This window comes from Zonotrichia albicollis, chromosome 14 (assembly GCF_047830755.1).
Source record: "Zonotrichia albicollis isolate bZonAlb1 chromosome 14, bZonAlb1.hap1, whole genome shotgun sequence".
NCBI classification, from domain to species: Eukaryota; Metazoa; Chordata; class Aves; order Passeriformes; family Passerellidae; genus Zonotrichia; species Zonotrichia albicollis.
In genome coordinates, this window is record NC_133832.1 from 5,625,295 (window position 1) to 5,652,005 (window position 26,711).

General features: G+C 54.9%; 3 protein-coding genes across 9 annotated transcripts in view; 1 reads left to right on the forward strand and 2 right to left on the reverse strand.

Annotated features, from left to right (window-relative positions):
• ZMYM3 (zinc finger MYM-type containing 3) overlaps positions 1 to 20,625 on the forward strand; it is a 32,495-nt gene extending 11,870 nt beyond the window's left edge. For 5 of the 6 annotated variants that reach the window (XM_074551712.1, XM_074551711.1, XM_074551710.1 and 2 more), the window contains 23 exons: positions 151 to 194; positions 589 to 661; positions 1,456 to 1,747; positions 2,178 to 2,355; positions 2,714 to 2,926; positions 3,522 to 3,672; positions 4,231 to 4,346; positions 7,264 to 7,350; positions 7,673 to 7,823; positions 8,406 to 8,578; positions 9,006 to 9,171; positions 12,849 to 12,907; positions 13,447 to 13,615; positions 14,209 to 14,324; positions 14,481 to 14,655; positions 15,207 to 15,353; positions 16,070 to 16,173; positions 16,562 to 16,730; positions 16,840 to 16,991; positions 17,433 to 17,547; positions 18,390 to 18,644; positions 18,729 to 18,846; positions 19,254 to 20,625. In XM_074551712.1, coding sequence (XP_074407813.1) covers positions 151 to 194; positions 589 to 661; positions 1,456 to 1,747; positions 2,178 to 2,355; positions 2,714 to 2,926; positions 3,522 to 3,672; positions 4,231 to 4,346; positions 7,264 to 7,350; positions 7,673 to 7,823; positions 8,406 to 8,578; positions 9,006 to 9,171; positions 12,849 to 12,907; positions 13,447 to 13,615; positions 14,209 to 14,324; positions 14,481 to 14,655; positions 15,207 to 15,353; positions 16,070 to 16,173; positions 16,562 to 16,730; positions 16,840 to 16,991; positions 17,433 to 17,547; positions 18,390 to 18,644; positions 18,729 to 18,846; positions 19,254 to 19,452 — 3,422 coding nt within the window. In that variant the 3' untranslated portion in view covers positions 19,453 to 20,625. The remainder of the gene's footprint in view (positions 1 to 150; positions 195 to 588; positions 662 to 1,455; positions 1,748 to 2,177; positions 2,356 to 2,713; positions 2,927 to 3,521; positions 3,673 to 4,230; positions 4,347 to 7,263; positions 7,351 to 7,672; positions 7,824 to 8,405; positions 8,579 to 9,005; positions 9,172 to 12,848; positions 12,908 to 13,446; positions 13,616 to 14,208; positions 14,325 to 14,480; positions 14,656 to 15,206; positions 15,354 to 16,069; positions 16,174 to 16,561; positions 16,731 to 16,839; positions 16,992 to 17,432; positions 17,548 to 18,389; positions 18,645 to 18,728; positions 18,847 to 19,253) is intronic. The other variant, XM_074551714.1, reaches the window with a different exon arrangement.
• A 347-nt stretch (positions 20,626 to 20,972) lies between these two features.
• LOC102070290 (gap junction alpha-3 protein-like) lies at positions 20,973 to 22,681 on the reverse strand. Its single transcript, XM_074551723.1, has one exon. The coding sequence runs from the start codon at positions 22,053 to 22,055 to the stop codon at positions 21,177 to 21,179; it is 879 nt and encodes a 292-aa protein (XP_074407824.1). The 5' UTR covers positions 22,056 to 22,681; the 3' UTR covers positions 20,973 to 21,176.
• Positions 22,682 to 22,829: 148 nt separating this feature from the next.
• Positions 22,830 to 25,806, reverse strand: GJB1 (gap junction protein beta 1). 2 transcript variants are annotated; one of them, XM_014265286.3, is made up of 3 exons: positions 25,654 to 25,793; positions 24,489 to 24,604; positions 22,830 to 23,820 (listed from the first exon to the last, which is right to left on the reverse strand). In XM_014265286.3, the coding sequence occupies exon 3, from the start codon at positions 23,806 to 23,808 to the stop codon at positions 22,969 to 22,971; it is 840 nt and encodes a 279-aa protein (XP_014120761.1). In that variant the 5' UTR covers positions 23,809 to 23,820; positions 24,489 to 24,604; positions 25,654 to 25,793; the 3' UTR covers positions 22,830 to 22,968. The 2 variants fall into 2 exon arrangements, with proteins under 2 accessions (XP_014120761.1, XP_074407826.1); XM_074551725.1 differs by lacking the exon at positions 24,489 to 24,604 and having other exon boundaries at positions 25,654 to 25,806.
• Positions 25,807 to 26,711: the final 905 nt, after the last annotated feature.

Sequence of the window (26,711 nt, forward strand, 5' to 3'; positions counted from 1 at the left end):
ACCATCAGAACTGTACTTGGTAGGCAGAACAGGCTGAGGCTTCATGTGCTGACTGACCCAAAGGGTGGCTGCATTTGGAGAACACCTGTGCTCTTCTGTTGGAATAAAGCAAGATGTTAGATGCAAGCTTGTTCTGTGCTTCTGTTCCAGGAGAAAGCCTGTCTGGGAAGGGAAGCGAGCTGCCAGCTGAGAAGGTGAGGAGCATGCAGTCAAGTATGTGTGGTACAGGAGCACAGAGCATGACTGGCTGTTGTCAGACTCTATGAGGGACACTGGCTGTCATGTCAGCCCTCTGGAAAGGAGGGCATGACTCCTGTAACAGAATGATCCCTGTGCACTGCCACTATGCTGTAATGTGGCTTCAGTGCGTCCCTGTTGCCCTCAGCTGAAATGTCATTCTCATAAGCTAACTCCCCTCTCTCCTCTGTCTTGCCAGCTCTGATCAGGTATCCATGGAGTTTTATCCATTTTCAGCCTAGGTATTGGGAAACCAAATCCCAGAAGTTGGAACTTCACCATAATCTGGGATATTTATCCATGGTTGCCCTAGCTGCTAGTTAGCCTAACTACTTTTTGAATGTCTTCTAGGAGCAGAAAAGAAGTGAACGACCCAGAAGATCAGAAACTGTCAGGCCTGAGACTGTGAACTCCTCAGAGAGCAGTGAGTAACTGGGGAGAGAGAATGGTCCAGAGAGACCAAAGCAGAGAGAATGGTCCAGATCCATTGTGGGCAGGTAGTTCATGGTGTGAGTACAGTGGGAACTCTGGAACTTCCATGCAGGCTTCCCTTCTGCACAAGACAGGTCCACAAGTCTCCATCCTGGGGTACTTGCCTTGCTTTCTCAGGGCACTTAGGTCAAAACAGGGAGTGTTGTAGTATTTTTACAGTGGTGTGTGGGCACCAAGCACTAAGTTACAGGATGAGATTTGGGGGGTGTTCCCAGGAAATCCATTTTCCATCTCCTCACCCAGGAACTTTCTTCCATTCTCTCTGTGAGAGCAGGCTGTCTGAAGAAAGGTTGTATTTTGGAGATTTTCCTGGAGTGAAGTGTCTGTTCTTTGAGATACTGAATGTCACCCTGCCATTCCCTAGTATTTGTGTGTTGCTCCTTTATTGCCTGCCTGTGCTAGAATCTGGTGATTAACACATTCCCTTTCCAGTCTAACAGTTCTTACAGGGTAGATGTTCACACTTCAGGCTTCTGCTCAACCTTGGTATATCATGACTTCCTAGACAGGAATTGTATTTAAGCCTGGTTTGTTTAAACACCTCTTGATTCATCTCCAGTTACAACAGAATTTCTTTTAAGGATCCCTTTATCATTCCACCCAGACAGGAACAAAGTACATAGAGGGACTCTAGAAAGGTGACTCAGAAAATCCCAGCATGTGTCTCACGGCTGAGTTTCTCACTTCCTAACGAGGGGTTTCTGATCTTCCTGTGCTGCTCTGCAGTTCCAGTGTCTGATGAGGACTCTGATGCGATGGTGGATGATCCCAACGATGAGGATTTCGTCCCTTTCCGGACGCGGCGCTCCACGCGGATGTCGCTGCGTGCTCAGATGGCGCAGCGCGCCGCCCGCTCCTCCTTCACCAAGATGACGTGTGCCAACTGCCGGACCCCGCTGCAGAAGGGCCAGACTGCCTACCAGAGAAAAGGCCTTCCCCAGCTCTTCTGCTCCAGCTCCTGTCTCACCACCTTCTCAAAAAAACCGCCTGGCAAGAAGATATGCACCTTCTGCAAAAAGTGTGTGTTCGTTCCCCTTTCCCCAGTGCTCCCGTGCTTGTGGCCCCACTCAAATGCTCCACAGCTCTCCTGCCAGTCCCCTTCTTATGGCCCTCGTTCAGCCACATCACTCCTGCCCACTGCCAGCTGCTGCCCTGTGTATTCTTTCACACGCTGCCTGCCCCATGCTCCCTACACCCCTTTCACATTCTTGCTTTCCCTGCCTGTCCCCAGACTTAGAGCCCCATATTCCTGCCTCCCTTCAAAACAACCTCCTGCATGTTCTGTCTTCAAACACCTCTCCCCTGGGTCAGGACAGAAGCTGCTGTGAGACAATTCTTGCCAACTTTTTGGGACACCAGAAAGTACTGTACATTGCAGTGAGCCATCCTATCCCTTTGTGGCAGGACACACATGTCCCTGCACTAACCCATCCCCTCCTGATCCCCAGGGAGATCTGGAACACCAAGGACTCTGTGGTTGCCCAGATTGGTTCAGGTGGCTCTTTCCATGAGTTCTGCACCTCTGTCTGCCTTTCCCTCTACGAGGCCCAGCAGCACAGACCAGCACCTCAGTCTGCAGATGCCTCGGACACCAGCCGCTGCAGTGTTTGCCACAAACCTGGCGAGGTAAACAAATCCCTTGTCCTTCCCATGTCCTGGACAAAGTGCTTAGGACTCACAGCACTTAGTTTTGGTCAAGACCAGGGCATTTGCCAGGTTTTCCTGTGGTGTGAGGCCTCAGGAGCTGGCTTAGGCTCACTCTCAAGCTTTTCCTTGCCTGAGGCTCACTGCTTCCTGCCACTCTGCTCTCCCTGTTCCTCTGACTTTTGGCAAGGGAGGCCACCCTGAGTCCACACCAGCTTCCAGTATGGCACTTCCCAGAGTTTTAGTGCCTATTATCCCAAGGGCTGTGCTTGTAGTGGTACAGCTGCCCTGGAAGGAGGCCTGTGGTGGTTTGGGAGTGACAACAATGATGTCTCTGCAGATCCAACACGAGGTCAGCAATGGGAACGTGGTTCACCGCATCTGCAGCGACGCCTGCTTCACCAAGTTCCGGGCCACCAAGGGGCTGAAAACGAACTGCTGTGACTACTGTGGACTTTATATCTACAACAAGGGCTTGCCCCTGGAGTACCTCTTCCATGAAGGCCAGCAAAAACGCTTTTGCAACTCTGCCTGTCTCAACAGTTACAAGAAGGTGGGTGTAGGCAGCTGCCTGGGGTGGGAGGTTCTCTGTGGGCACACAGCAACTTTGCTTGGTGTGGCACAGGGCATTGTATTAAATTGCAGGTGACTGGCATCCCCTTGGTCTTTGATTGCTGACAAAGCAGTTAACAGATTGCTGTGGGGAAACTCTGAAGCAGGCAAACAGAATTGATTTTATCAGCATGGGGCCCACTATGGACCCAAACATGGGTCAGAAAGTCAGTGAACTGGTGGTAAAGTGACACTGGTATATGCAGTTAGCATGGACTGGCTTCTGGATGTCTCCCTAAAGCTGGGCTGGGTATGTTCCTCTGTCACCTTATCAGTCTTCACTTAACTGTCTTGGAAGGGATGGCCAAACTTTGTATTCCTGCTAGGCTACCCTTGAGATGAGAGGCTGAAGTGCCAAAGGCAGCTTTTTTTGCTACCACCACTTGAATCTGCAGACTATGAGCCTATCCCTGGCATCAGGTGGTCACTGCAGGAGAGTAGTCCTGTAGTGGATTCAGCAGTGGGGTGGGATGTGGTAGCTGGGCCTTGCCAGCTGTGATGGTCTCCTGGAAGCTCTGTTCTCTCTGTGTTTGCAGAAGAACACTCGGGTCTACCCCTGCATGTGGTGCAAGACACTGTGCAAGAACTTTGACATGCTGCCCAACGTGGATCGCAGTGGCAAGATGGGCCTGTTCTGCTCCATTTGCTGCACTACCTCCCACAAAGTGAAGCAGTCAGGCTTAGTTGGTAAGAGCACCTGTGTAGAGGGAACCATCACCTCTCCACTTAACTCCTTCCTTGGTATTGGTTGTTGCTTGTGGATGGGACTGAAAAGATGTAAGAGCCTGGGGGGAGAGTCCAGTGAAACAAGTGGAAGTGCAGAGGGAGGAACCCTTGCACCATGTAGACATCTTAATAGAGGGTAGTGTACATTGCTGTTCTTGAGAATGAATGCAGGGAGCAGGTGTAGTGCTGGATTGTGCTGGCATTGCCCTGCCCATTACATGGTGTACTGGGGTGTTCAGGAGTGGGACAAGTGTTGCAGCCTGTTTTGTCCACATTCCTACAGAGCCAGGGTTTCTGTGAACCAGAGGGGGTCACTTCTGTGAACCACTCTGCTCTCCATCTGTTTAACATTTCTGTCCTAGTAGAATCTGATGCTCTTAGTTTCCTGCTGTTCTTGTCCCTTGCTTTTTGGTAATAGCTTGACAGACTGAGGATGAGTGAGTAGCTTGCATGCCCTCCTCAGAATCCAGTCCCACATCCTGTGCTGCTGCCCTCACCAATTCCTATCTGTTTCGTCAGGTCCCCCTAGACCCTGCAGCTTCTGCAGAAAGAGTTTATCTGAACCCTGCTATTACAACAAGACAGACCGGGTTGTCTACCAGTTCTGCAGCCCCAGCTGCTGGACCAAATTCCAGGTACTGAAATATCCTTCATGCTGGGCTGGGCCATGGAGCTCAGGCCTCCTTTCACACTAAACAGAGGCTCCACCTTCCCTGAGCTCCTCAGGGAGGGCTCCTAAGAAAGAAGAAAGTCTCTTCTGGAGCCCAGGAGTTGCAGTGACTGTGATTGCTTCAATCCCAGTCTTGGCCCTATCTCCCCCACCCTCCATTAGGATAAAGTGGGCTGCAATTCATTCCTGTCTATCAGGTTATGCCCAGTAGGAGGGCAGTGCAGAGCTGTGCTGTTTGAGTGATTTGAGATAGAGTGGCCTTATGAGAACACAAGCAAGTGCAAAAGTAAGCCAGCAAAGCACAAGTGCACACCTCATACCTGGGTGGAAAGAGCAGAGCTTCCCTCTCAGCCAGGTGTCACTGAGAAACAGAAGTCTTCAGGATGTATTATCTAAAAATTTACAAGTAGCAGGCCTGGATACCTCATATTTAATAATCCTCAAAGGCTTGACTGGTGAATTTTAATCTTCTGATGTTAAGTTTCAGCAAATGTGAGATGTCTGTGGTATTCATAGGAATTTCAAGAATATTAGTTTTGCACAGTTGTCAAAGAACAAAGTAACAGCCAGGAAGACCTGAGAAACTCAGGCCAGGACATGTCTTGGGCAACTGAGAAAACATAGAAAATCTAGAGGTAAGAGTTAGCTACCAGCAGTTGCAGCATTTAATTTTCAGATTTGATTTGTTTGGGGCTTTTTTTTTTTTTTTTGTGGGAGTGGTGGAGACATTTGGTTGTTTGGGGTTTTTTGGTGGGTTTCTTTTTGTTTCTTTTTGTTTGTTTGTTTGGGTTTTTTTAATAAATCCTTGATTGTAATCCTTCACTAAGGTCACAGACAGTGTGAGTAGTGTAGCTCTAGAGCTTTTAGTGTTGTAGACTTCATAAAACTAGAATCATAGAACAGTTTGGGTTGAAAGGGACCTTTAGATGTCATCTGGGCCAGCCTCCCCTGCAGTGAACCAGGACATCTTCAACTAGATAAGGTTGCTCAGAGCCCTGTCCAATCTGATCTTGAATATTTCCAGGGTCAGGGCACCTACCTGTGCCAGTGTTTCACCACCCACGTTGTAAAAAAAAAAAAAAAAAAAAGATAATCTCAATATGCTCTCTTTTAGGTTAAAACTATTAGCCCTTGTCCTATTGCAGCGGGCCCTGCTAAATTGTGTATCCCCATCTTGCTTACAAGCCCCCTTTTAAGTATTAAAAGGCCACAATAAGGTGTCCCCAGAGCCTTCTCCAAGCTGAATAATCCCAACTCTCAGCCTTTCTTGACAGGAGAACCCTTCCAAAGCTCTGGTCATTTTTATGGCCCTCCTCTGGGCTCGCTCCAGCAGCTCCATGTCCTTGCTGTGCTGGGGAGCCCAGAGCTGGAGGCAGCACTGCAGGTGGGGTCTGGCCAGAGTGGAGCAGAGGGACAGAATCCTCTCCCTCTATTGAGGAGACAACTAGGTTGGTCAGGCAGGAGTGCCCTTGGTGCCCTGTGCTGCCTGTGTTGGCACCTCATGTGCTCCATGTGCCTCAGCACAGCTTCTAGAAGGATCTGTTCCATGATCTTCACAGGCACTGCACAGTTCAGTTGTTTCCAGGGTCCTCCTTTCTACCCATTTTAGAAATGGTTGCAACTTTTCCCAACTGGGACTTCATTAATTCATTTAACTTGAATTATTTCCATATAAAATCAGCATTGTAAATATATGAGTAAACCCATGCATCACCTGGGTTAGGAACTGTTTTGCTGGCAGATCTCAGAACACACTTGTCAAAGAAAAAACACTGAAGAGAATGTTTCAAAATGGTTTCTTGGAGATCGGTGTTAAGTGCAAAGACTTCAACATCTTCATTGATCATTTGTCAGTAAAGTCAAAGTAAGCATGATGAAATTTAGCAGATGAAACAAAAACTGGTGAGGTGTTAGCCCATGTTGCATTCAGGGTAGTCATGGAAAGCAAAGCAATTGGATTGATTGACTGCTTCCTCCTAATGTGTGCTTAAATGCAGTTTCAGTACAAGATCCTCTGTCAGCTTTACTCAGGTAGTGTGGAAATCCTTGAAAATAAGGATTTTGAAAAGGCTGTGGAATTACAGCCGATAAACTATTCAGTATGAGCATCTCAATTTACATCCACACAGGGAAGGATTAATTTATTGCAAGTACAAGCAGGCAAACACAGAGTTAATGTTTGAAGGCCAGGGAGCAAAAGAGCTGCCTAGAATGATGCACATATAGGAAGGATGTTCTCCACTGTCCATTTCAATGCTGAAGAGAAACTGAAAGTATTCTGAAGAAAAGCCCAAAAATTAAATTTGGGCTTGAAAAATGCTTGTACTGAGGCACTTGCAGAATGTCTTATCTGAGGTTATCAGAAAGAAAACCAGGAATTACTTTATTAATAAATATATCCTTGTGGATAAGACACCAAATACTAAATGCATTGTGGACAGGACACCAAATGCTGTTTAGTCTAGCAGATTAGACTAGCAGAAAATAAGATGAGAGGCTGCTTGAATTCTTAAGTTGCATTATCTTGAAAATAGAAATCAGGCACCTCTGCTTCAATAACTTTTAGAGAAATCCTCAGAAGAGGTAGCAGAGCCCTCATAATTTAAGTTTTTAAATCCAGTGGCATGGCAAGCTTGCAAGCTTGCCTTCCTGAGAAGAGCTGGACCCAGCACACTGGAAGCAAAGTGAAATTGCTCTCAGGAATCATCTCTCCAGGAGCTTGGGACATGATGAGATGGACTGAGCGAGTCCCCACAGTGGCAGTAGGTGTGAGGGGCCAGGCAGGCTGCAGGCCCTGGAGGAGGTGGCAGTGGTGGCAGTGTGAGCAGGTGCCTGCTGCCCTCCAGCTGCCCTCTCCCCATGAGCTGTCTCTGTCTCCTCAGCGCACCAGCCCCGAAGGTGGGATCCACCTCAACTGCCATTACTGTCACAATCTGTTCAGCGGGAAGCCGGAGATCCTGGACTGGCAGGTGAGGATTTCACCTGGGGGGATGTTGAGGTGGAGGCCAACACTGCTGAGAACCTCTGGGGTACTTCCTCTCCCTGCTGTAAGCAGAGCTCCTCCTCTGCCAGTCCTCTGAATGCCTTAGCTGCAGAGATGTGCCTGGAGACTGAGTGCTGCACTCCTGATGTTCAGCAGGATGTCAGAAGGGCAGCAGGAGACCACTCCTGCCAAATCCTGTGCCAGGAGAGCTGAGGACTTAACTCAGCCATGTAGTCTTTGACTTGCTTCCCTGAGAAGTGTGGGAACCTGCTGCCAGGCTGGCTGACCTGGCTGTGGTCTCTTGGCAGGACAAGGTGTATCAGTTCTGCTGCAAGGACTGCTGCGAGGATTTCAAGCGGCTGCGTGGGGTGGTGTCTCAGTGTGAGCACTGCAAGCAGGAGAAGCTGTTGCATGAGAAGATCCGTTTCTCTGGAGTGGAGAAGAACTTCTGCAGCGAAGGTACTTGGGGAAGGGCATGGGAGAGGCAGAGCCCCCATGCCAGCCCATGCTGGGGGAGGAGAAGAGAGCATGGAGAGGAACAGAGGGGAGATTGTCTTAGCCAGGCCCTGGGGCAAGAGCCTTGCCATGAAGTGAAGGGAGGACTGTTGTGGGGATGGCTTGCTGTCCAGCCAGGCCCTAGGGCAAGATCTTTACCGTTCATTGTGTCCTTGGGGAGGGCCTTCTCACAGCTTTTCTCTCTCTGGGGGCTGGGGAGACAGCAGGTGGCAGCTCCGCTCCTCCTGTCATCATGCACTTCTACGCTCTTGCGTCTGGGCTGGCCTGACCTGGCCTTGCCCTGCCTGCTGGGTTCCTGCACACAGGAGGTTGGAGTCAGACTCTTCCTAGAAGCATGGAGGTGAGAGATGGCAAGTCCCCGTGAGGTCCCATCTTATCCCAGCCCTAGGGGCCAGTGCTGGATTGTTCCCTACAGTGTGTTGCGTGTGCTCTGTTGTCTCCGCAGACCTGGATTCTGGTCATGTTTGGGTCAGGGAGGCCCCCAGTTCATCCTGGGAAGGTTTCACTCCTATTGTTTCTCCGCAGGGTGTGTGCTTCTTTACAAACAGGATTTCACCAAGAACCTGGGCCTGTGCTGCATCACCTGCACCTACTGTTCTCAGACCTGCCAGCGGGCGGTCACCGAGCAGCTGGAGGGCAGCACCTGGGACTTCTGTAGTGAAGACTGCAAAAGCAAATACTTGCTCTGGTACTTCAAGGTCAGTATTGGCACTGGCAGCTTGTGCTAAGTGCTGTGGTGGGCACGGCACCCAGATAAGTGGGCATTGCACTGAGGAAGTTCACACTGCTGGAGTCTGGCTGGCACTGCTGCGGAGAACCTGGCACTGCTGGAGTCCTGCCTGGCAATGACGGGACACTGCTACGGGGAAGCTCACGTAGCTGGAGTCCCCAGCTGATCCTGCCAGACAGAGCACTGCCCTGAGGAAGCTCACAGTGCTGGATCCGCGGCCAGTGCTGCTGGGAGAAGTTCGCACCGCTGGAGTCCCCGGCTGGCACTGGCAGGGCACTGCTGTGGGGAAGCTCACTGCACCTTGCGATGTGTACCTTTCACTGGAGAGTTGTGTTGCACTCGGAGGGGGTGTGGTTAGTTACTCGTTGTTTCTCTCCTGCTGATGCGGGCTTTAGGCAGCTCGGTGCCATGCCTGCAAGCGTCAGGGGAAGCTGCTGGAAACCATCCACTGGCGAGGGCAAATCAAACACTTCTGCAACCAGCAGTGTCTGCTGCGATTTTACAATCAACAGAACCAGCCCAACCTGGACACGCAGAAGGGGCCCGAGAGCCTGCTGAACAGTGAGTAGGAGGGAGGGAGGGAACCTGCATAGCTCAGTCTGAGAGACACAGGGAAGACTCAACAGCAGGGGGTGGAAGCTGCCTGCCTGGGACTGGAGGAGACGCTAGGGAACAATCCTGCACTGGCCCCTGGGCGGGAAAGGACGGAGTGGGACCTAATGGGCTTCTCCATCTCTAACATCTATGGTTCTATGACACACAGGGCCCAGACGGGAGGAGCCGGTGCCAGCGTGCTGCCTGTAGCTCACACTCTTAGCGAGGATACTCAGGGATTTAACATCCTCAAGTTGCCAGCGGAGAGCTCGATTTACAGGGTTAGGGGACAGCGTGGTTTGGCATGACAATCCACCTGCAGCCTCACACCACCTCCGAGCTGTGACCTTCTCAGATCTCATAAACTAATCTGGATTGGGCCAGGTCAGTGCTTGGATGGGAAACATTCAAGGACAAAGAAGGGTGCTGCAGGAAGTGGTGCTGGTGATGCTGTAGGTGGGCTCTCCTTCAGCCAGAGCTGAACCTAGAACGGTCTTGAGGGAGCGCTGAGCTGCTGGAGGCACTGTGTCTTGCGATGTTAGGTTGGAGTCCTACCACTTACCCAAAGTTCACTGCAGCTTTGGGGAGTTGCCAACCCTGTGTCCCAGATAACCCCATTCTGCATCCATGGAGAACCAGCTGGAGAGGAGATTTTCACTGCCTGTTGCCCCATTTCCTATCATTAACTCAAGCCAGTTCCTTATGGAAGATTGCAAAGTGCTTTGGGATCCCTCAGGATGGAAGGTGCTCCTAGTGACAGTGACAAGACACCGCTTGGCCCTCGGACACCTGCAGTCTCATTCTGCTTGGTCTTTCTTAGGCCACGATCTCCTGGGTGACCTGGGGATAGAGTTAAAGTGCTTGCAGCTTACAGTGGGACTTGCTGCAGTGCATCAAGCTTCAACACATACCTGCATCACAGGTTCAGGGCTTTGCTGGCCTCCCTGGGATTTCATGATGTGTAAAACCCTGGCTAGGGTGTGCCAAGGAGGGGAAACCAAGACAAGGAGCTTCTCATGAGGGACCTCATCCTCCATCTCCAGACTCTTAAGGCTCCTCCCCTGACTGTAGAGCACTGATCATAGGACAGGCAAAGCTCTGGATGTCGTTGCTGCTTAGGCAGCAAAGCAGAGCTGCCCTGGCAGAAGCAGCAGGTTCCCCCAGCTGGGGGAAGCCCAACCTGCCTTCCAAGAGCCACGCTCCATAACAGGCTGTGTGAGGTGACAGCTCAAGTAGCAGCACACTGGACTGACCTGGAGAAGGAACTGTTGGTCTCTGCTGGCACAGGGGTGCCCATGGGAATTCTGCTTGATTTACAGTGCTCTGCTCCCAAGGGAGGAAGACATGCTGGTTCCTGTAGCTCACCAAGTGATTGCACAGCCCTAGCCATGCTGTTCCATTTGTCCTCTGCTGTCAAAGCATGTTGCTTTTGAGAGATCTGTACCACGGCTTTTGGACAGGCACAGTGGGCAAGCTCTGCCTGCAGAGGGAAGATGTTTCACACTGATCAACCCTTGTCTCCTTGGAACCATGGACCACAAGACTTAGAAGTACCTTCACCACCACCACCAACCACGAGAATCTCAAGCCTCATCCACCACATCTCTGGAGGCCCCCCAGAACTCTGCTGCTCGGTAGGTGGGGCATCACTGTTCACTGTGCCACAGCTGCATCTCCATGCAACCTGTAAGGACTAAAGGGAGCCAAGGAAAAGCCTGTCATCAGTTGTGAGTGCTCAGCTGAGCACGAGTTCCAGGCTGCCCCAGCAGTTGCTGTGCTTAGTGGATGCTGCTGGTTGCACTGCACCCTCTGCATGCTCTGGCACACCAGTTCCCTGCCAGATGTGGGACAGCTGTGGACATCCTTGCCCCAGGACTGTGGGATACTGCTGAGTTTGTAAAGGAATGATGCTGAAGCCAGGACCCACTTAAACACAGAGCTTTCCAGCTGTGCTGTGCAGGGGATTTTAGGAGGACCAGCTTCTGCATGGTCTCCTGTGGACCTGACAGCTTTGTTCCCAGCTTGCAAGGGACTACCTGGATTTCAGGCTCATCTTGGACAGAGCTGCTTATTCTTGCTTACTCTCTTGCAGCCAGTGATTGCCTAAAACCATCAGTTCCTGTGATCCAGTGGCTGCTACCAGTCTGGTGATCCTGACAGTTCTTGTAGCTGATCATACAAGCAGACATTGCCTTGCTGGGAACAGTTCATGTAGTGTGAAACTGAGGAGTTTTGCTTCAAAACTGGGCCCAAAGGCTTCCAAAGGAGCTGGCTCTGCACTGGGCTGTCCAGCTGGAGAGGGTAGAAGTCACAGTTGTGGCAGGCAGTGCCTTGACAGCTCCTTTTTGGTGTTGGGATGAGAAAAAGAACAAGCTGCAACTTTCCTGGAAGCCTGGATACATAGCATACGACAGGAGAATCTTGTTTTCTTTAGTCCTAAATCATTGACCAGTGGAGCAATTGTGTTTGCTTTAGATTCTGCTGCAGAAGAAACTCTGCTCATAAGCCATAGCTTGTCTTTCCTCATTCAGGCCATTGGTGTTTCCTGCCTGAACCTGCTGCCCATCCACTTTGGGTTGTCAGGGTGAGTTCTTGGCCCCTGAGACTGCTGCGGATCCTGTGGCTGAATGCTCAGCTGCAGACTAGGGAGCTTCCTCCAACTGAGATTTATCTGTTGCCCCGTGTGATGGTCAGCAAGTGGAGCCTCATGGGCCTCAAATTGTACAAAAATTATCCTTCACTTCCTCAGGTTGAGAGGAAGTCTTCATAGTGTGAATGTCCCTGTGTTGGACCTTTAGGAATCTGGGTCTTTCCTGAAGGACCTGTCTGTGTGCAGGAGCTGTGAATGGACCTGCCACTGCCTTTGGGTGCTGGGACCTGCTGCTGTCCTTGCAGGGTCTCCTTCATGCATGGCCCACCAGTGGAAGGCAATTCTTTCAATTCTTTCTGCCAGTCACGTGGGTAACCAGGGATCACTGCAGACTGGGATGAAGGTGCTCTGGTAGCTCACCAGCCTTTGAGGTGGGTGCAGGTTTTCTGCAGAGCACATGAGCTGGATTCTCATGCAGGGCAGGCTGATGGTGTCACCACCTGAGACCAGTGTCTGCCACACACACCTCTCACCTGCAGGTGATCCTCTCTTTCCTTAGGGGAATGGACTGCATCCCTAGGGCTGGGCAAAGCTGTCTCTCTGCTTTCTGGGATTTCTCACAATGCTGCTGCTAGCTCTGTCGCCTTCTTCCTCGGGATCTCGAAGCACTTTGCCAAGATATTTGCTGCAGGGATATGGAGGCACAGGGAGGGGCCATGGCTCGGTACAGCAAGCCAATAGGCAGAGCTGGGATTAGAGCCCTGGATTCCTCTCTCTACAAGGGGCTGGGATTTCTCCTGACCTGCTGTCATGGGGAAGGGGTGGACTGTAAGGGAACACAAAATCACATGGGAATAACTTGATTTTGGAGTTGTAGTGTCTTCTGAGGTGTTGAGGCTAGAGATTATGGAAACATTAACTGTTCCTGGAGTGGCCAGGGGCAGTTTCTGGAGAGCCTGTCCCTGCTCTCTGGCTGCTTGCACCTCCAGTCCCAGCAGTGGGACATGTTGGCCCAGGAGCTCTTGAACTTAAGAGTTGTTGCTTTCTCTTACAGGTCAGACTTCAGAGCCAAAACCAGCTGTCCCTTCCACACAGAAGGCAGAAACTAACATGGTAAGACCCATTGGTGGTAGGAGTTTGCAAGACAAAGGGGCTGTCCCCAAAGAGAGGACAGTTCTGCCATTGCTCAGGGAGATTTCATTCTTACAAAACAATGCATTTTGAGATGTCTGGGTGGTGGGAGATGAAAAGAACTCCTAGGAAGGCAGCATCAACCTATCTCCTGCAAGGGGGAAGAATAACTCTTCCCCAGGAATCAATGATGAATATTCTGACACTATTTCACTGGCTCCTCTTTGCACAGTGCTTTCCTATGCCTGGGTATAGTTGCTGTCCTGCTGTTCCCCTTTACCCCATGGGACCGGAGCCACCACTGCTGGACTCCTGGCAGAGCAGAGGCAGCACACAGGCTTGCTGCCTGCCAGGAACAGCTTGGCTGTCCTTCATCAGAGCCTGACCATGGGAGTGTCCATGTGTTGGGGACTGCCAGGCTCCAGGAGGTGCTTTGGGAGTCATTCCATCTGCACCTGCAGTAGGGAAGAGATCGTGCTGCCTTAGGTTGACACCAACCTCCTGCTTTCTGCATTTCCCAGCTGTCAGCAAAGGCCTCCTCAGCCCAAACCTCTCCAGCTGTGCCGCCTCCTGCCCCACCTCTGGTTCCAGCAACCCCTCGGAAAAACAAAGCTGCCATGTGTAAACCCCTGATGCAGAACCGGGGTGTCTCCTGCAAGCTTGAAATGAAGTCCAAAGGATGTCAGACAGGTAGGAAAGCAAGGTTTAACTGTAGGATTACAGGGGCATTTTGGAAAGGCAAGTGGCACGTCCCTGCTCCACACTGTGAATCCAGCCTGAAATGCTGCACAGAGCAGGCTGGGTGTTTGGCACCGTGCTGAGAAGTCTCTGGGCACACATGGGTAGAGGGCACACATGGCAGGGCTGTTGATAGGGAGTCCATTTCCATCACAGAAAAAGGAGAAGTGAAGAGGGCTCTGTAGCATGATCCTACCTCTTGTGGGGCAGCTCCTGTTCCTCAGGAGATCATTAGCTTGTCTGAGGGCTGTCTGCTAAACCAGTTCCACTCTAGCTCCTGTTGGGCATGTGTGTGTGGTCTGCAGCATATGCAAGGCAACCAGACCTCTTAGCAGGGCTATGTAAGAGCAGGATTTGTACTTCTGGCTAAGGCAAGGCTCTCTTGTTGCTGGCCTTGACTTGCTGCTGTTGCAGCTCTGCCCCTGAGTCCTAGGAGCTGGTGGCTGGAAGGGCCATGGTGCTGGATGGCTGGGGGCATGGCAGCATGCAGCAGAGCTGAGGAACTTCAGGGATTAAGGTCACTGATGTATTTTTGCTCTTGTCAGAGGCTGACTGGAAGCCCCAGCTGGTTGTGTTGCCAATCCCCGTCCCGATCTTCGTGCCTGTGCCTATGCATATGTACTGCCAGAAAGTACCTGTGCCTTTCTCCATGCCTGTCCCGGTAAGCACCACGCTTCACCTGCCCGTGTCCTCCTGCTCTTGTGATCCTGCCTTGCTCAAGGCTCCCTGCTTCTCTGTTCATGCTCTTCTCCTGTCTCTGCTGTTAATGTCAGTCTACTGAGTGTCACTTTTCTGCCTGGTGTGCTGCTGTCCACAGGTGCCTGTGCCAATGTTCCTGCCCACCACACTGGAGAGCACAGAGAAGATTGTGGAGACCATTGAGGAACTGAAGGTGAAGATCCCCTCCAATCCCCTAGAGGCTGACATCCTGGCCATGGCTGAGATGATTGCAGAGGCTGAGGAACTGGACAAAGCCTCCTCAGATCTGTGTGGTAGGTTCTGCCATGGCTTGGTCGGTCCAACAGCTGGGATCAAGGGGGGTTTGCCAGCTCTTGGAGCTAAAGCATCTGCTGGGATTGTGGCTCTCCCAAAGCCTTTGGAGAGGAAGCAGGGAAGAGCAAGTCCTTAACTTCTGCTGAGGAGGTACCAGAAGGGAAGAGCTGCAGCAGGGAGCAGCGTCTGCCACTGTCCCTTTTGGGGGTGCCAGTCTTGTGGCACATGTGCAGCTCTCTCAGTTTATGCAGGCGGCTCTACAGATTCTTCCCTAAAGCAGCTTCCATGCTACAAAAGGTAGCTGCATGCAGCCTTAGTCTTGTAGGTTTCTTTACTTGGGGCCTGCATTCCTGAAAATGGCAGTGATGGGGTTGTGGCTGGGGAGACAACAACCTTCCAATGTTTTTCTGTCCAGGGAAAGCTGGACAGCTCAAGTGTCATGGGGCTGCTCTGAGCATCCAAATTCTGACTTCGTTTTCCAGTTATCACAGGGAAATCAGACAAAAGATTTTCAAGAAAGTTTTGTTTCTGATGAACTTTTTCCTTTCAGACCTGGTGAGTAACCAAAGTGCAGAGGGCCTCCTGGAGGACTGTGATCTGTTTGGACCAGCACGGGACGATGTGTTGGCCATGGCTGTCAAGATGGCAAATGTCCTCGATGAGCCGGGCCAGGACCTGGAGGCTGACTTCCCTAAGAGTAAGAGCTGGGTGACACCCTAAGGTGTGCAGGGCTGCTGAGGGAGCTCCCACTGCCCTCAGCTGTGAGCACTCACCTCCCTGTGCCCTCTGATTGACCTGGTGGGAGAGCCCTGCAGTGACTGCTTGCAGCAGGGGTGGGGAGACCACCACTTCTGCAGACTAAACTTACCTATTGTGAACACAAGACCCAGAGACTGGGGGATGAGAAGCTGATTTGAACAGCACAAAGAGCAGGGCAGCAGCACTGGTGTGTTTATGAGTGATGATTCCAGAGGATCCAGCTAGATGAGAAACCTGGACAAGGCATGGCATCCTGAGAAATGGCAGAATTGCTGAGTATCTGTTAACAGAAGGTGGAAGAAGAGGCAGGGACTTGAACGAGCACAGCAATGCAGCAAACAACAGAACTGAGTTGCCTGTGCCAGGCTGTCCACAGTACTGGCCTGACACCAGGGAATGAGGAATGTTCCTCAGGTTTAAAAAATAAACAAAAAACTGTCAGAGATAAAAATGTGGGGTTCTGGTTATTCTGAGAAATTTTAGCATTGTCTGCCAGAGCCTTATTTCCTTTCTTGGGCTGTGGCTAAAAGTTCATGCCAGGCAGTGGTAGAGGATGTGAAGTGTTCCCTCTTCACTTTGCTGTAAAAATCAGGCCAGCACAGGGGGCAGGATGAGAAGTCTCAGCTGAGCCCTTCTGCCTGTGTTTCCTTTCAGACCCTCTGGACATCAACCCCAGTGTGGATTTCCTCTTTGACTGTGGGCTGGTGGGACCAGATGAGGTGTCCACAGAGCAGGACCTGCCTCGAGCTGTGCGGAAGGTGAGGAGTTCTCTGTGGGTACTGCCTGCTTAAAGCCCTTTGGGTTTGGAGTGGGAGCTGCCACCTGGGCTGTAAGACATGAAGTGTACCAGAGTCTTTGGTGTGCTGGGGAGGTTGTGCCATCTCCTTTCAGGGAATGGTTGGCCTGCAGGCCTCTCCTTGAATGAAAATACTTGCTTGTCACTTTGGAGGAGCTTTGAATGCTACAAATCATGTGACAGCAAGCTGGTCTCTTTCTTGCCTGTGACCCTTGTAACTAATGAGCTTTGTTGGCTTGGCTGCCAGCAGAACGGTGCCTGCTGCCATGGCACACTGTAGGTGTGAGGGTGGCCAGGAGTCCTGCACCTGTGCCAGGTGGGTGCCCAGTCTCACAAACACCTCTCTGCAGGGGCAGAAGCGCCTGGTGCTCTCTGAGAGCTGCTCCCGGGACTCCATGAGCAGCCAGCCCAGCTGTACAGTGCTCAACTACTCCTATGGTGTGAATGCCTGGAAGTCCTGGGTACAAGCCAAGTACGCAGGGGGAGAAAGCAGCAAGGGAGAGGAGCTACGCTTCGGCCGTAAGTGCCTTGTGTGATGCAGTGCAGGGGCAGAAACCTCCCAGAAGCTGCACCTTGGGGTGTTGACCTTGTAGGTTGTTGTCTGAGGCTGCTGTTCTTATCTCTGCAGCCAAGCCCATGAGGATCAAGGAGGACATCTTAGCCTGCTCAGCAGCTGAGCTCAACTACGGCCTGGCACAGTTTGTAAAGGAGATAACGCGGCCCAACGGGGAGCGCTATGAACCAGACAGCATCTATTACCTCTGCCTTGGCATCCAGCAGGTGAGGGGGGCCTGTGCCCTCATCCTCTACAGCCAGACTGGGCTCAGATCTGGTGAAGGAAGCCTGTACCCTTCATTCTGCCTTCTGGGGACCCAGAGAGGCTGGCTGGATTCTCCTTTAGTGCCTCAGCCCAGGACAGCATCCCACCTGGTTTCGTCTTTGCTCCCAAGCTCAGAGTAGGGTGGCATCTATTCCCCAGCCTTGCACCCTTCTTGCACATCTCTGAGGAGGACTGAGGGATCTCCCCAAACTCAGGCCCTTCTTCAGCCCTAAGTCTGCTTTGTCATGCCCCAGGGTTTTCTTTGCAGCTCTCTGTGTCTGCCCAGCAGCTCTGGTGGTGCAGGGAGGGGTGCTCTGCATATGTGCTCTGTGCTCTCTGGGGAGGGTTTGCATTCCAGGTGCTGCTGTGTTTCTCTTGACTGTGTGTTCTGTCCTTTCTAGTACCTGCTCGAGAACAATCGTATGGTGAATATATTTACAGACCTTTACTACCTGACCTTCGTGCAGGAGCTGAACAAATCCCTGAGTGGCTGGCAACCCACAATCTTACCAAATAGTATGTGTCTTCAGAGTACCTTCAGTCCCCATAAATCCAGTTTGTGCTTGTAGCCTGATTGTGCTCCCCCAGCTTCAACCTTGGCTTAGGCAGCACAGTTCTGCTGTGTGTTGAGGTCACACTGACCCAAACCAACTGCAGAGACAGCGTGGTTTGTGCTTCTGTTGCCCACAGGGTAGCTGAGAGCAGAGCACCTGTACTTTGTATCTTGGGACAATTTGAATCTTTACAACACTTCACAGTGATGTCTCCACCCTTTGGCACAGAGGATGCCAAGCCAGGAGGCACACTGGTGCTTGTGCTTGTGTTCTCAGCACATGGATGAACCCTGCACATGGTGCTAGGCCTCGGCCAAGGTTGCTGTGCTGCTGCCTTGTGAATTGGCTAACCTAGAGCTCTGCAGAGGCTTTTCTTGTTGCTGTGATCTGGGCTGCCTTCCCTGCTGTGTCTTGTCAGTAGTTATTTCACAGATCCAGCCTCATCTCTGCAGATCGGCTATCCCAGGCAGAGCCATTTGACTCCAGACCTGTGTATCTAGGCAGGAGCTGGCCAGATCTCTCCTGCCTGCTGCTTTTCCCTAATCTCTCACTGAGTGTGGTGGAGCACCGACCTGGAGTTCACTTTTTGGCCATCTGTAGTGATGAGCAGTTAGGATTGATTTGGGTTCTCACCTGTGGTTTGGCTGTGATCTGGGGAGGCTTATGGCTGGGCAGAGCTCTAGCTGAGAAGAACCTTGTGGAAAAAGAGATGCTGTAAAGCATCAGTCTTTTGCAGAGGCAGGGTGAAGGGATTGCCACAAAGCCACTGCTGATGTGACCTGGTTCTCCCTCTGTGTGTTGCAGACACAGTTTTCTCCCGTGTCGAGGAGGAGCACCTCTGGGAGTGCAAACAACTGGGTGTTTACTCACCCTTTGTGCTGCTCAACACCCTCATGTTCTTCAACACCAAGTTCTTTGGGCTGCAAACAGCAGAGGAGCACATGCAGCTCTCCTTCACCAACGTGGTGCGCCAGTCCCGCAAGTGCACCACAGCCCGCGGCATGACCAAGGTGGTGAGCATCCGCTACTACGCTCCTGCCAAGCAGAAGAAAAGCCGAGGTGGGTCTGGGGGAACGTCTCTGTTCCTCCCCCTGCATTCCCCACCAGGACCCAGCCATGATCCAGCTCTCTCCCTCTCTGCAGATGGCGGCTCTGGAAAACGGAAGCGTGAGGAGGAGGTTCCGATGCTGGAGCAGCGGGAGAACAGGATGAATCCCCTCCGATGCCCAGTCAAGTTTTATGAGTTTTATCTCTCCAAATGGTGAGGCTTTCTCTGGAGAAGAGGCATGTGCCATTTTGGGGCTACTTCTTAGTTTTGATGGAACCCGGTGTGCCTGCTGCTCTCCATATATTTGTACAGAGCATGCAGTCTTGCCCAGGCTCTGTGCTGCTTCACTAGACCAAGTTTGAGAGAATGCTTCTCTCTGGCCTTTTCCACTTCCTGCCCTTCTCCAGACTGGCAGGAATGTGCAGTAGAGTCCAGCGCTTGGGTGGTTGGGGCTTTTGGCCTTGAACAAGGAGCTGTAGGCTGAGTTTGTATCCTTACCCTACTGAATGATGAGAGGCTGTGACGAGCTGTGGACACCCCTTGCTAAACACATCAGGCCGGGCTGTCTGAGCCCCTGCAGGGAGCTGCAGCCCAGGTCTCACCCTGCTGTCTCTCCACAGTCCCGAGAGCCTGCGGAACCGCAGCGATGTGTTCTACCTGCAGCCCGAGCGCTCGTGCATCGCCGAGTCCCCGCTCTGGTACTCGGTGATCCCCATGGACCGTAGCATGCTGGAGAGCATGCTGAACCGCATCCTGGCCGTCAGGGAGATCTACGAGGAGCACAGCCGCCTCAGCAGCCTGGAGGATGACGTGGACTAAGGCAGAGGTGCTGCTGGACTGGCTGCACTCCAGCCCTGGACACCTCATCTTGCTGCTTCCCATTGCAGGGCAGGGGCCGTGCAGCATAGGAAGGGAGGGTGCTGCAGCAGTGCTGTCCCTGCATCATTACCAGACCTGGACCTCCCATCCTGCTCGTTACAGGCATCCCCTACGTGCGTGGCCCCCACACTCAGCTCTGTCTCCAGTTCTGGCTGCTGGGTGAGCCATCTTCCCCAGGGTCTGTTCCCATGGCACAGGAGTGGCAGAGTCCCTGGTGCAGCTCCCCTTGCCCAGCCCTGTCCCTCCCCTACCCCAGCCCTGCCACTGCCCCTCTCTCCCTGTGCCCCAGGGCAGGAATTGCACAAAACACATTGCCCCATTGGACCAGTGGCTCCCAAAGCTTTTACTTCCCTCTTCCTTTAGCATTCCCTCACAAGGCTGGAGGCATCAAGGCAGTAACAGTAGCTCTGCTGCTGGGGCAGGATTGTATTTTCAAGTCAGTGGGCATGGGCCACAGGCAGCCTGAGAGCTGTTGGGTCAGGGGGAGAACTTTTGTCTCGAGGTGGGAGAGATTTGGGTTGGTTGCAGGGAGTGGATGGAGCTCGCACTGGAATTTGTGGGCAGAGATCTGGCCTTGCCACAGGGATACCTCCCTTGTGTGCAGCCAGGATGCCTCCCTCTCTTTGGTCAGTGTTTTCTGAGTCTGCTGAAAACTGATGGAGATGGGTCTGTACTAGTGCTGCCCCTCTCTCCCCAGTGTTCCCTGTCTTGGTGTAAGGACCCTCCCCCATGCAAGGTGCCATCAGTGGAAACCTCTGCTCCAGCCAGGGGCCCAGGCATTTGCTTGCAGAAGCAGGGAGCCCTGCCTGGCCTCCCCCTCCCTCCCACAGCCACAGGCTGCCACTACCCTGCCCAGGGCAAGTCTGGCTCCAGCTGTGCCACTCCGTGCTGCCTCCTGCCCCTTCTCGTGTTCTGGTTGGTTTTCTTGAGCTGTACATGGGTCTCCTGTTGAGCCTGTATATATTGTTCTGGGCCCTGGCCTGGGGCCATCTGTTCTCTGTGTCCATGTGGAGAGTGAGCTGCTCACCAGTCTTGTTGTAGTGATGCCAGGGCAGTAGGACTAACCCTGTGTCTCTGGAAACCATTCATTTCAAATAAAGATGTGGAAAACTTTGGCAGCCCCTGGTTTTTCCCCCTGGGCAGGGTGAGCGTTGTAGGAGAACAGGGCCAATGTCCCCGTGCTGCTGTGCACCTTGCACCTGTCCATCCCAGCCTGAACTCCCTGCACTTTTTACCTTGCCTGGGCCCTGCTGTCCTGCCAGCTCTGCAATGTGGTGATGGCCTCTGCCCCAGTGCCCACTGGTGCCAGCATGGCATGCCCTGCCTGTCCCTGCCCTGCGCCCATAGTGTGCAGCCCCACCCAAGCCAGCAGTGGCCCTGCCCTGGCCATGCAGTGTGACCGTAGGATGAAGCAGCTGGAGAGCAATGCCACAGAGCCTGGGAGCAGAGCAGGAGTCAAGTGAGGTGCAGTAAGTGTTTATTTTCTCCCCCTTCCAAGCTCTACTCTCAGCCCTGCTGCTCCCAGGAGTGCCAGGAGCAGCTGAGCAGTGTCCCCAAGGCTGTTCCCAGCTCTCCATGCCTTGGGCCTGGCAGCGACTGGAGAGACAATCACCACAGTGACCACCCACACATTGCCCATCCCTGACCAGCCCAGCAGGCCACATTTACACTGCCAGGTCTGCCGTTCGCACATCTCTGTGGGACCCACCAGCCACCCCTAACCATGCACCTGCCTTCTTCAGCGGTGCCAGGCCATGGGGGGGGCTGCCACCCCTGGGCAGAGTGACATAGGTGCTGCCAGGCCCTACAGGCCCGCCAGGAGCGGTCAGGATGCGGGACTTGGGGCCTGGCCCCCGACGGCACTTGGTGAGACCCAGGTGGTAGATCTCCACCAGGTTGAGCAGCAGGGACACGCAGGCCACCCCCAGCATGAAGAGGATGAAGATGGTCTTCTCAGTGGGCCGGGAGATGTAGCAGTTGACCGTGTTGGGGCAGGGCCAGCGGCTGCAGGTGTAGAGGGGCTTCAGCTGGAACCCATACAAGGCGTACTGGCCCACAATGAAGGCCACTTCCAGCAGAGCCTTGAAGACGATGTTGCAGATGTAGGTCCTCAGGATGGCCCCCCGCATGCACAGCCGTGCCCTGGTGCTCCCTGCAGGGAGCTGGGGCTGCCTGGGGCGCTGCCGCCTGGCCCCGCTGCCGGCCCGCGCTGCCGCTTGCTGCTGTGCCTTCTCCTCCAGATGCACCAGGTGCAGGATGTGCCCCAGATACACAAGGCTGGGGGTGGAGACAAAGATGATCTGCAGGACCCAGAAGCGGAGGTGGGAGATGGGGAAGGTGCTGTCATAGCAGGCATTTTGGCAGCCGGGCTGCTGCGTGTCACAGGAGAAGCCAGACAGCTCGTCACCCCAGACTCGCTCCGCGGCTGCCCCCAGCACCAGGATGCGGAAGACGAAGAGGACGGTGAGCCAGACCTTCCCCACCACCGTGGAGTGCTCCTGGGCATTCTCCAGCAGCCGGCCCAGCAGGCTCCAGTCCCCCATGGCACGTGCTGTGGTGCCCTGCAAGACAGCCACCCTCCAGACACAGCCGCCCCACAACCCGCCAAAACACCGCCCCACTCCCTGGCCAAGCAGGTGTGCACAGACCCAACCCAAGGCTGTCCTGGAGTGTCCCCATCCTGCGTCCCAGGGGACCCCCTAACCTGTCACAAGGAGAGCAGGGGGAGCAAAGGCCTCCAGCAGAGAGCTGGAACAGCCGCGGTGGCAGCATGGGGACCTCTCACCGTAGATGATGTGTGGGGCAGAGCCTGGTGCTCCCACGCTGTCCCCTCCTGTCACGGGGGCGATGGGGGATGCTGCGAGGCCCCTTCCCAGCCGGTCCCCAGATCCTCTGTGGGGTGCAGACCGGTCTGCCTGCTCCGTCTGTCCGCTCACCCAACAGCAGGCATGGGGTTATTGGGGCATGAGGCAGCTGCGTGCCCCATTGGCTTTCCTTGTGACTGGCACATCAAACAGCCACTGGGGAAACTTTTTCCCTCTATTTTTGGTCTGGGCACTTTTCTAATTATATTCGGGGCTGCAGGGGCTGGTGCTGGGGGAGTGCAAGCCCTTGGACACTGATCAATGCCACCCAGGGGTCACTGGCCGCTGCTGGCTGTCAGGGCAACACAGCCACAGCCCCAGCTCAGCCCTGGCACTGCAGCCCCCACAGCCCCTCGTGGCACCCACCAGGGCTTGGGTGCAGGGATGGACACCCCACACTGGCACCCCAGCTCCCAGCATATCACGGCCAGAGCAGAAAGGAGGGAGGCAGCACCTGAGAATGGAGATTTAATGGCCCAAGATGCCCTCCTGGCCATTGAGGAGAGCCAAACTCATGCCTGAGGGATGCTATCCTTGGGACAGGGACAGTAACAGGCCCATGGGGTGACTGTGGGGCCAGTGGCCCCTGCCCCTAGCAGGCAGAGCAGCGGTCACCCTTCTCCTGCAGCCCAGAGTTGCGGCGCAGCATGTCCTTGAGGGAACCGTCCTGCTCTGTCAGCAGCTGGTTGATCTCGTTCTGCTTGTACTCAGAGGAATGCTTGTGCCCATAGAAGGAGCTCTTCCCCGACGAGGGGTTGGAGTGGTGCTGGCTTCGGCGGGCGCAGGCCCGCACCACCAGGTACACCAGCTCTGCCATGTTGAGGATGATGCAGACGCTGGAGGTGACCAGCATGAAGACAGTGAAGATGGTCTTCTCCGTGGGCCGGGAGATGAAGCAGTCGACAGTGTTGGGGCAGGGGTAAGCCTCGCACTTTACCAGCCGCATCATCTGGTAGCCTGGGTAGAGCATGTAGAAGATGTACATGAACACGGCCTCGAAGAGCAGCCTGAAGACCACGCTGCAGACATAGGTCCACCACAGCGATCCCGCTATGCGCATCTTGTGCTTCTTGACCTCTTCCATGTGCTTGGCATCCGCGTGCCCGGTCATCACCAGCAGCTTCTTCTCCTGGTGCTGCTGGTAGGCCACGTGCATGGCCACGAGAAGGGCTGGCGTGGTGACAAGGATGAGCTGCAGCGCCCACAGACGGATGTGGGAGATAGGGAAGAAGTGGTCATAGCAGACGCTGTTGCAGCCAGGCTGCTGGGTGTTGCAGGTGAAGGCGGATTTCTCGTCCCCCCAGACACTCTCGGCTGCCACCACTAACACCATTATCCGGAAGATGAAGATGACGGAGAGCCAGATGCGCCCGATGGCAGTGGAGTGGCGGTTCACCCCGCTCAGCACCGTGTACAGCCCAGCCCAATTCATCGTTTCTCAGGTCTGCAGGAGAGAGCGGTGAGGGATGGTGTTAGCAGCAGGAAGGACCCCTGGCTGAGAGCCAGCAGGTCCGGGCTCCGGTTGCAGCAGCCCCAGGAGGGACCTGGGAGCAACTGGGTGGCAGCCCTGGTGGGTGGAGAGTAGGATCGACAGACAGGAGGATGGCAGCGTGGCTCCTGCTCCTGATACGGCTCCAGGCAGCATTTTGGCCAGAGCAGGCAGGAGACTGGTTGCCCCAGCAGTGCCAGATTCTCCAGTCCTGCCACCCCACGCTGGCACAGGGATCCTAACTCACAGCTGGCACAGAGAATGGGGATGAAGCTCCCACACCTTCTCAGGGACCCCCAGTACCCAGAGCTGAGCTCTTTGGCTAGGAATGGTCCCAAGGAGCTTCATGGGCTCCACTGCACCAGTGCCTCCCTTTGTTCTCCCATTATCTGCAGGAGCATGGCCACGGAGCCCTGAGCTGGGGGGATCCCCCCGTGCAGCCCTGCACTGCCACCCTCCCAGGGCCATCCTTGTCTGGGCGACCCCACCCCAGGCACAGACCCCGACCCCACCAGAGCCACCCACGGGCACTGAGCACCCCGGGAGCTGCTTCCCACCCCTGCAGGAGTCTGGGCGGCCGGGACCAGCCACCCCCCAGTGCGGAGGATCCTGGCGACGCGTACCTGCCGGTGAGGAAGGGTCCTCGCAAGCTGCCCCCAGTGGCCCCTCTAAGGTTTCATGCCTCCCGCAGGAGAGCTCTGCTCCGCCTGCCCTCGTCTCTCTCTGCCACTGCCCTGCACTGGAAGTCATATGCTGCTTTATAAACTATTTACATACAATGGGGCCTTTATTGGCCCATGAACAACACACTTTAGCATTCAGATCTAACGCCCTGACTTCCGCCCACCCTGGCCAAACAAAGTGCCTGTGTGCTGCATTCCCGCTGCTCGGCCCTGCACCCACTCCCACCTCCCCACCACGCCCCGCACCGACCCCGGACACGGCCCCGCCACCCGCGGGCTGCTCGTGGCTCTGCCCGGCGGGACCCATCCCGCAGACGGACAGACATCACTGTGCCGGACAGGCCAAACGGCGTGTCCGGAGGTCCCTTGCCCAGAAAGCGTGGCCATCCCGCATGGACAGCACGGGGCGCTGGGGTCTGCACTGAGCTGCCGCGGGGCTGGGTGGCACTGGGTGTGAGCCCTGCCATCCCCTCAAGGCTCTGGTGCCAGCAGCAGCAGCGTCTGTGAGGGCACCGGAGCTGCCCCGCGTGTGCCGTGGGAGAAAGGCGGCCGAGTGACGCTGCTGTGCTGGGGCTGCGCTCCTCCCCCAAGAGGGACTCACCGACGGCGTCCTACTGCTCGGACATGCGGCTGGGACACAATCCCTGTGCTCAAACAGCCCCCGTGCCCCCCAGGCTGGGGTCACAACCACCCTGCCACACTGTGCCCCATCCCTACAGGGATGGCACCGTGTCCCTTGGGTTTTGTCCCCAGCCTCAGGTGGGGAGCAGCGTACCCAGTAAACCCTCCCAGCTGGATGCCTGCAGGCTAGCAGGGCAGTCAATGCCATCCCAAATGCTACCTCCTCCCCTTAGCCCAAGGTGCGAGCAGCCGGAGCTGTGCAAGCGGTGGCGGCCAAAGACCGTCCAGCAAAGCTGAGAGGATGCCGCTTGTGCCCTCAGTGCCCCTCTGCCCACTCCCGCCATGAGGGCCAGCATTGCCGGCTCTCCTCTCCCCTCCCAGGGCCGAACCCTGCCTGTGGCCCCCATTGCAGCCCCCCCGGTGCTCCCCAGCTGGGGGACACGCGGCCACCCCCAGAGAGGTGCTGTGCCCGCCAGCTTCTCACCTCAGCAGCAGGACAATCAATCAATGCTCGTCGGGATTGCAGCAATCAGTCGGCACCGCACCACCCCACTGGACTTTATACTACCCTGCAGGCACGTCCCCCGCCCCCTCCCAAGCAGCCTTGCTCCTTCCACGACTCTCCAAGTAAACACCTCAGGTGTGTCCGGCCCTGCTCACACCCACCCGCACCCACCAGCGCGGCTGAGCATCCCCCGGGGCCAGCCCCCGGGCTACTGCAATCCCGGGGCAGGGCCAGCCCCCAGGATGGACCCCGGGGACATTTCTGGTCCCGGCGGCCCCACTCCCCGGCTGTGAGCATCCTCCCCGCTGCATTCCTTGCAAGCCAGGCACATACACCGTGGCGCAGCCCTGCTCTCCACCCGGGGGACGACTCTGGCTACCCCCACCTCCTGGAGCACCTTGATCTGGTGCTTCAGGCTGCCGGCTGGCCCCTGGGGAGCCACCAATACCCCGATTTAATGTGTAAAAGTCCAGCTGGGAAAAGACAAACAGCCGGTCAACGATTAACTCGGCTGGCCCGCTTCAAGGTCCCGCCGCCCAGCACCCCGTGTGGGACACGGCGACCCTGCCGCCCGTCCTGGGCCCCTGGCCGGGCTGCAGGAGCCCGCACACGCCGTCCCTTGCAGGAGGGTGACAGTGGTGCCGGTGTCCCTGCATGGGGACGGCAGGGTGGCACTGTGCAGCGGCTGGGGCCGCTCGGGGTGCCCCGCAGCTGGACGGGGATCGGTGGGCAGCGAGATACCGGCTTTGGCCGGCGGTGCAGGGCTGGCTGGGGCCATCGAGGCCACAATCTCTGTCTCTGATAATCGCCACACCTGAGTCAGCAGTGCCGTCGAGGAGCGATAGCGGCGGCACCGCCCAGTCCCGCACCCTGGACGGGCTCCGGGGTTTAGCGGAGGGCAAAGTGGGGCAGCAAGGCGCTAATGGGGCCCGGCTGGAGAGATCGGGCTGGGGGGGCCACTGGGGGCCATCAAGAGGAGGGCAGACCGCTGAGAGCTGGGCTGGGCTGAGCTAAACCGAACTAAGCACAATGGGAGC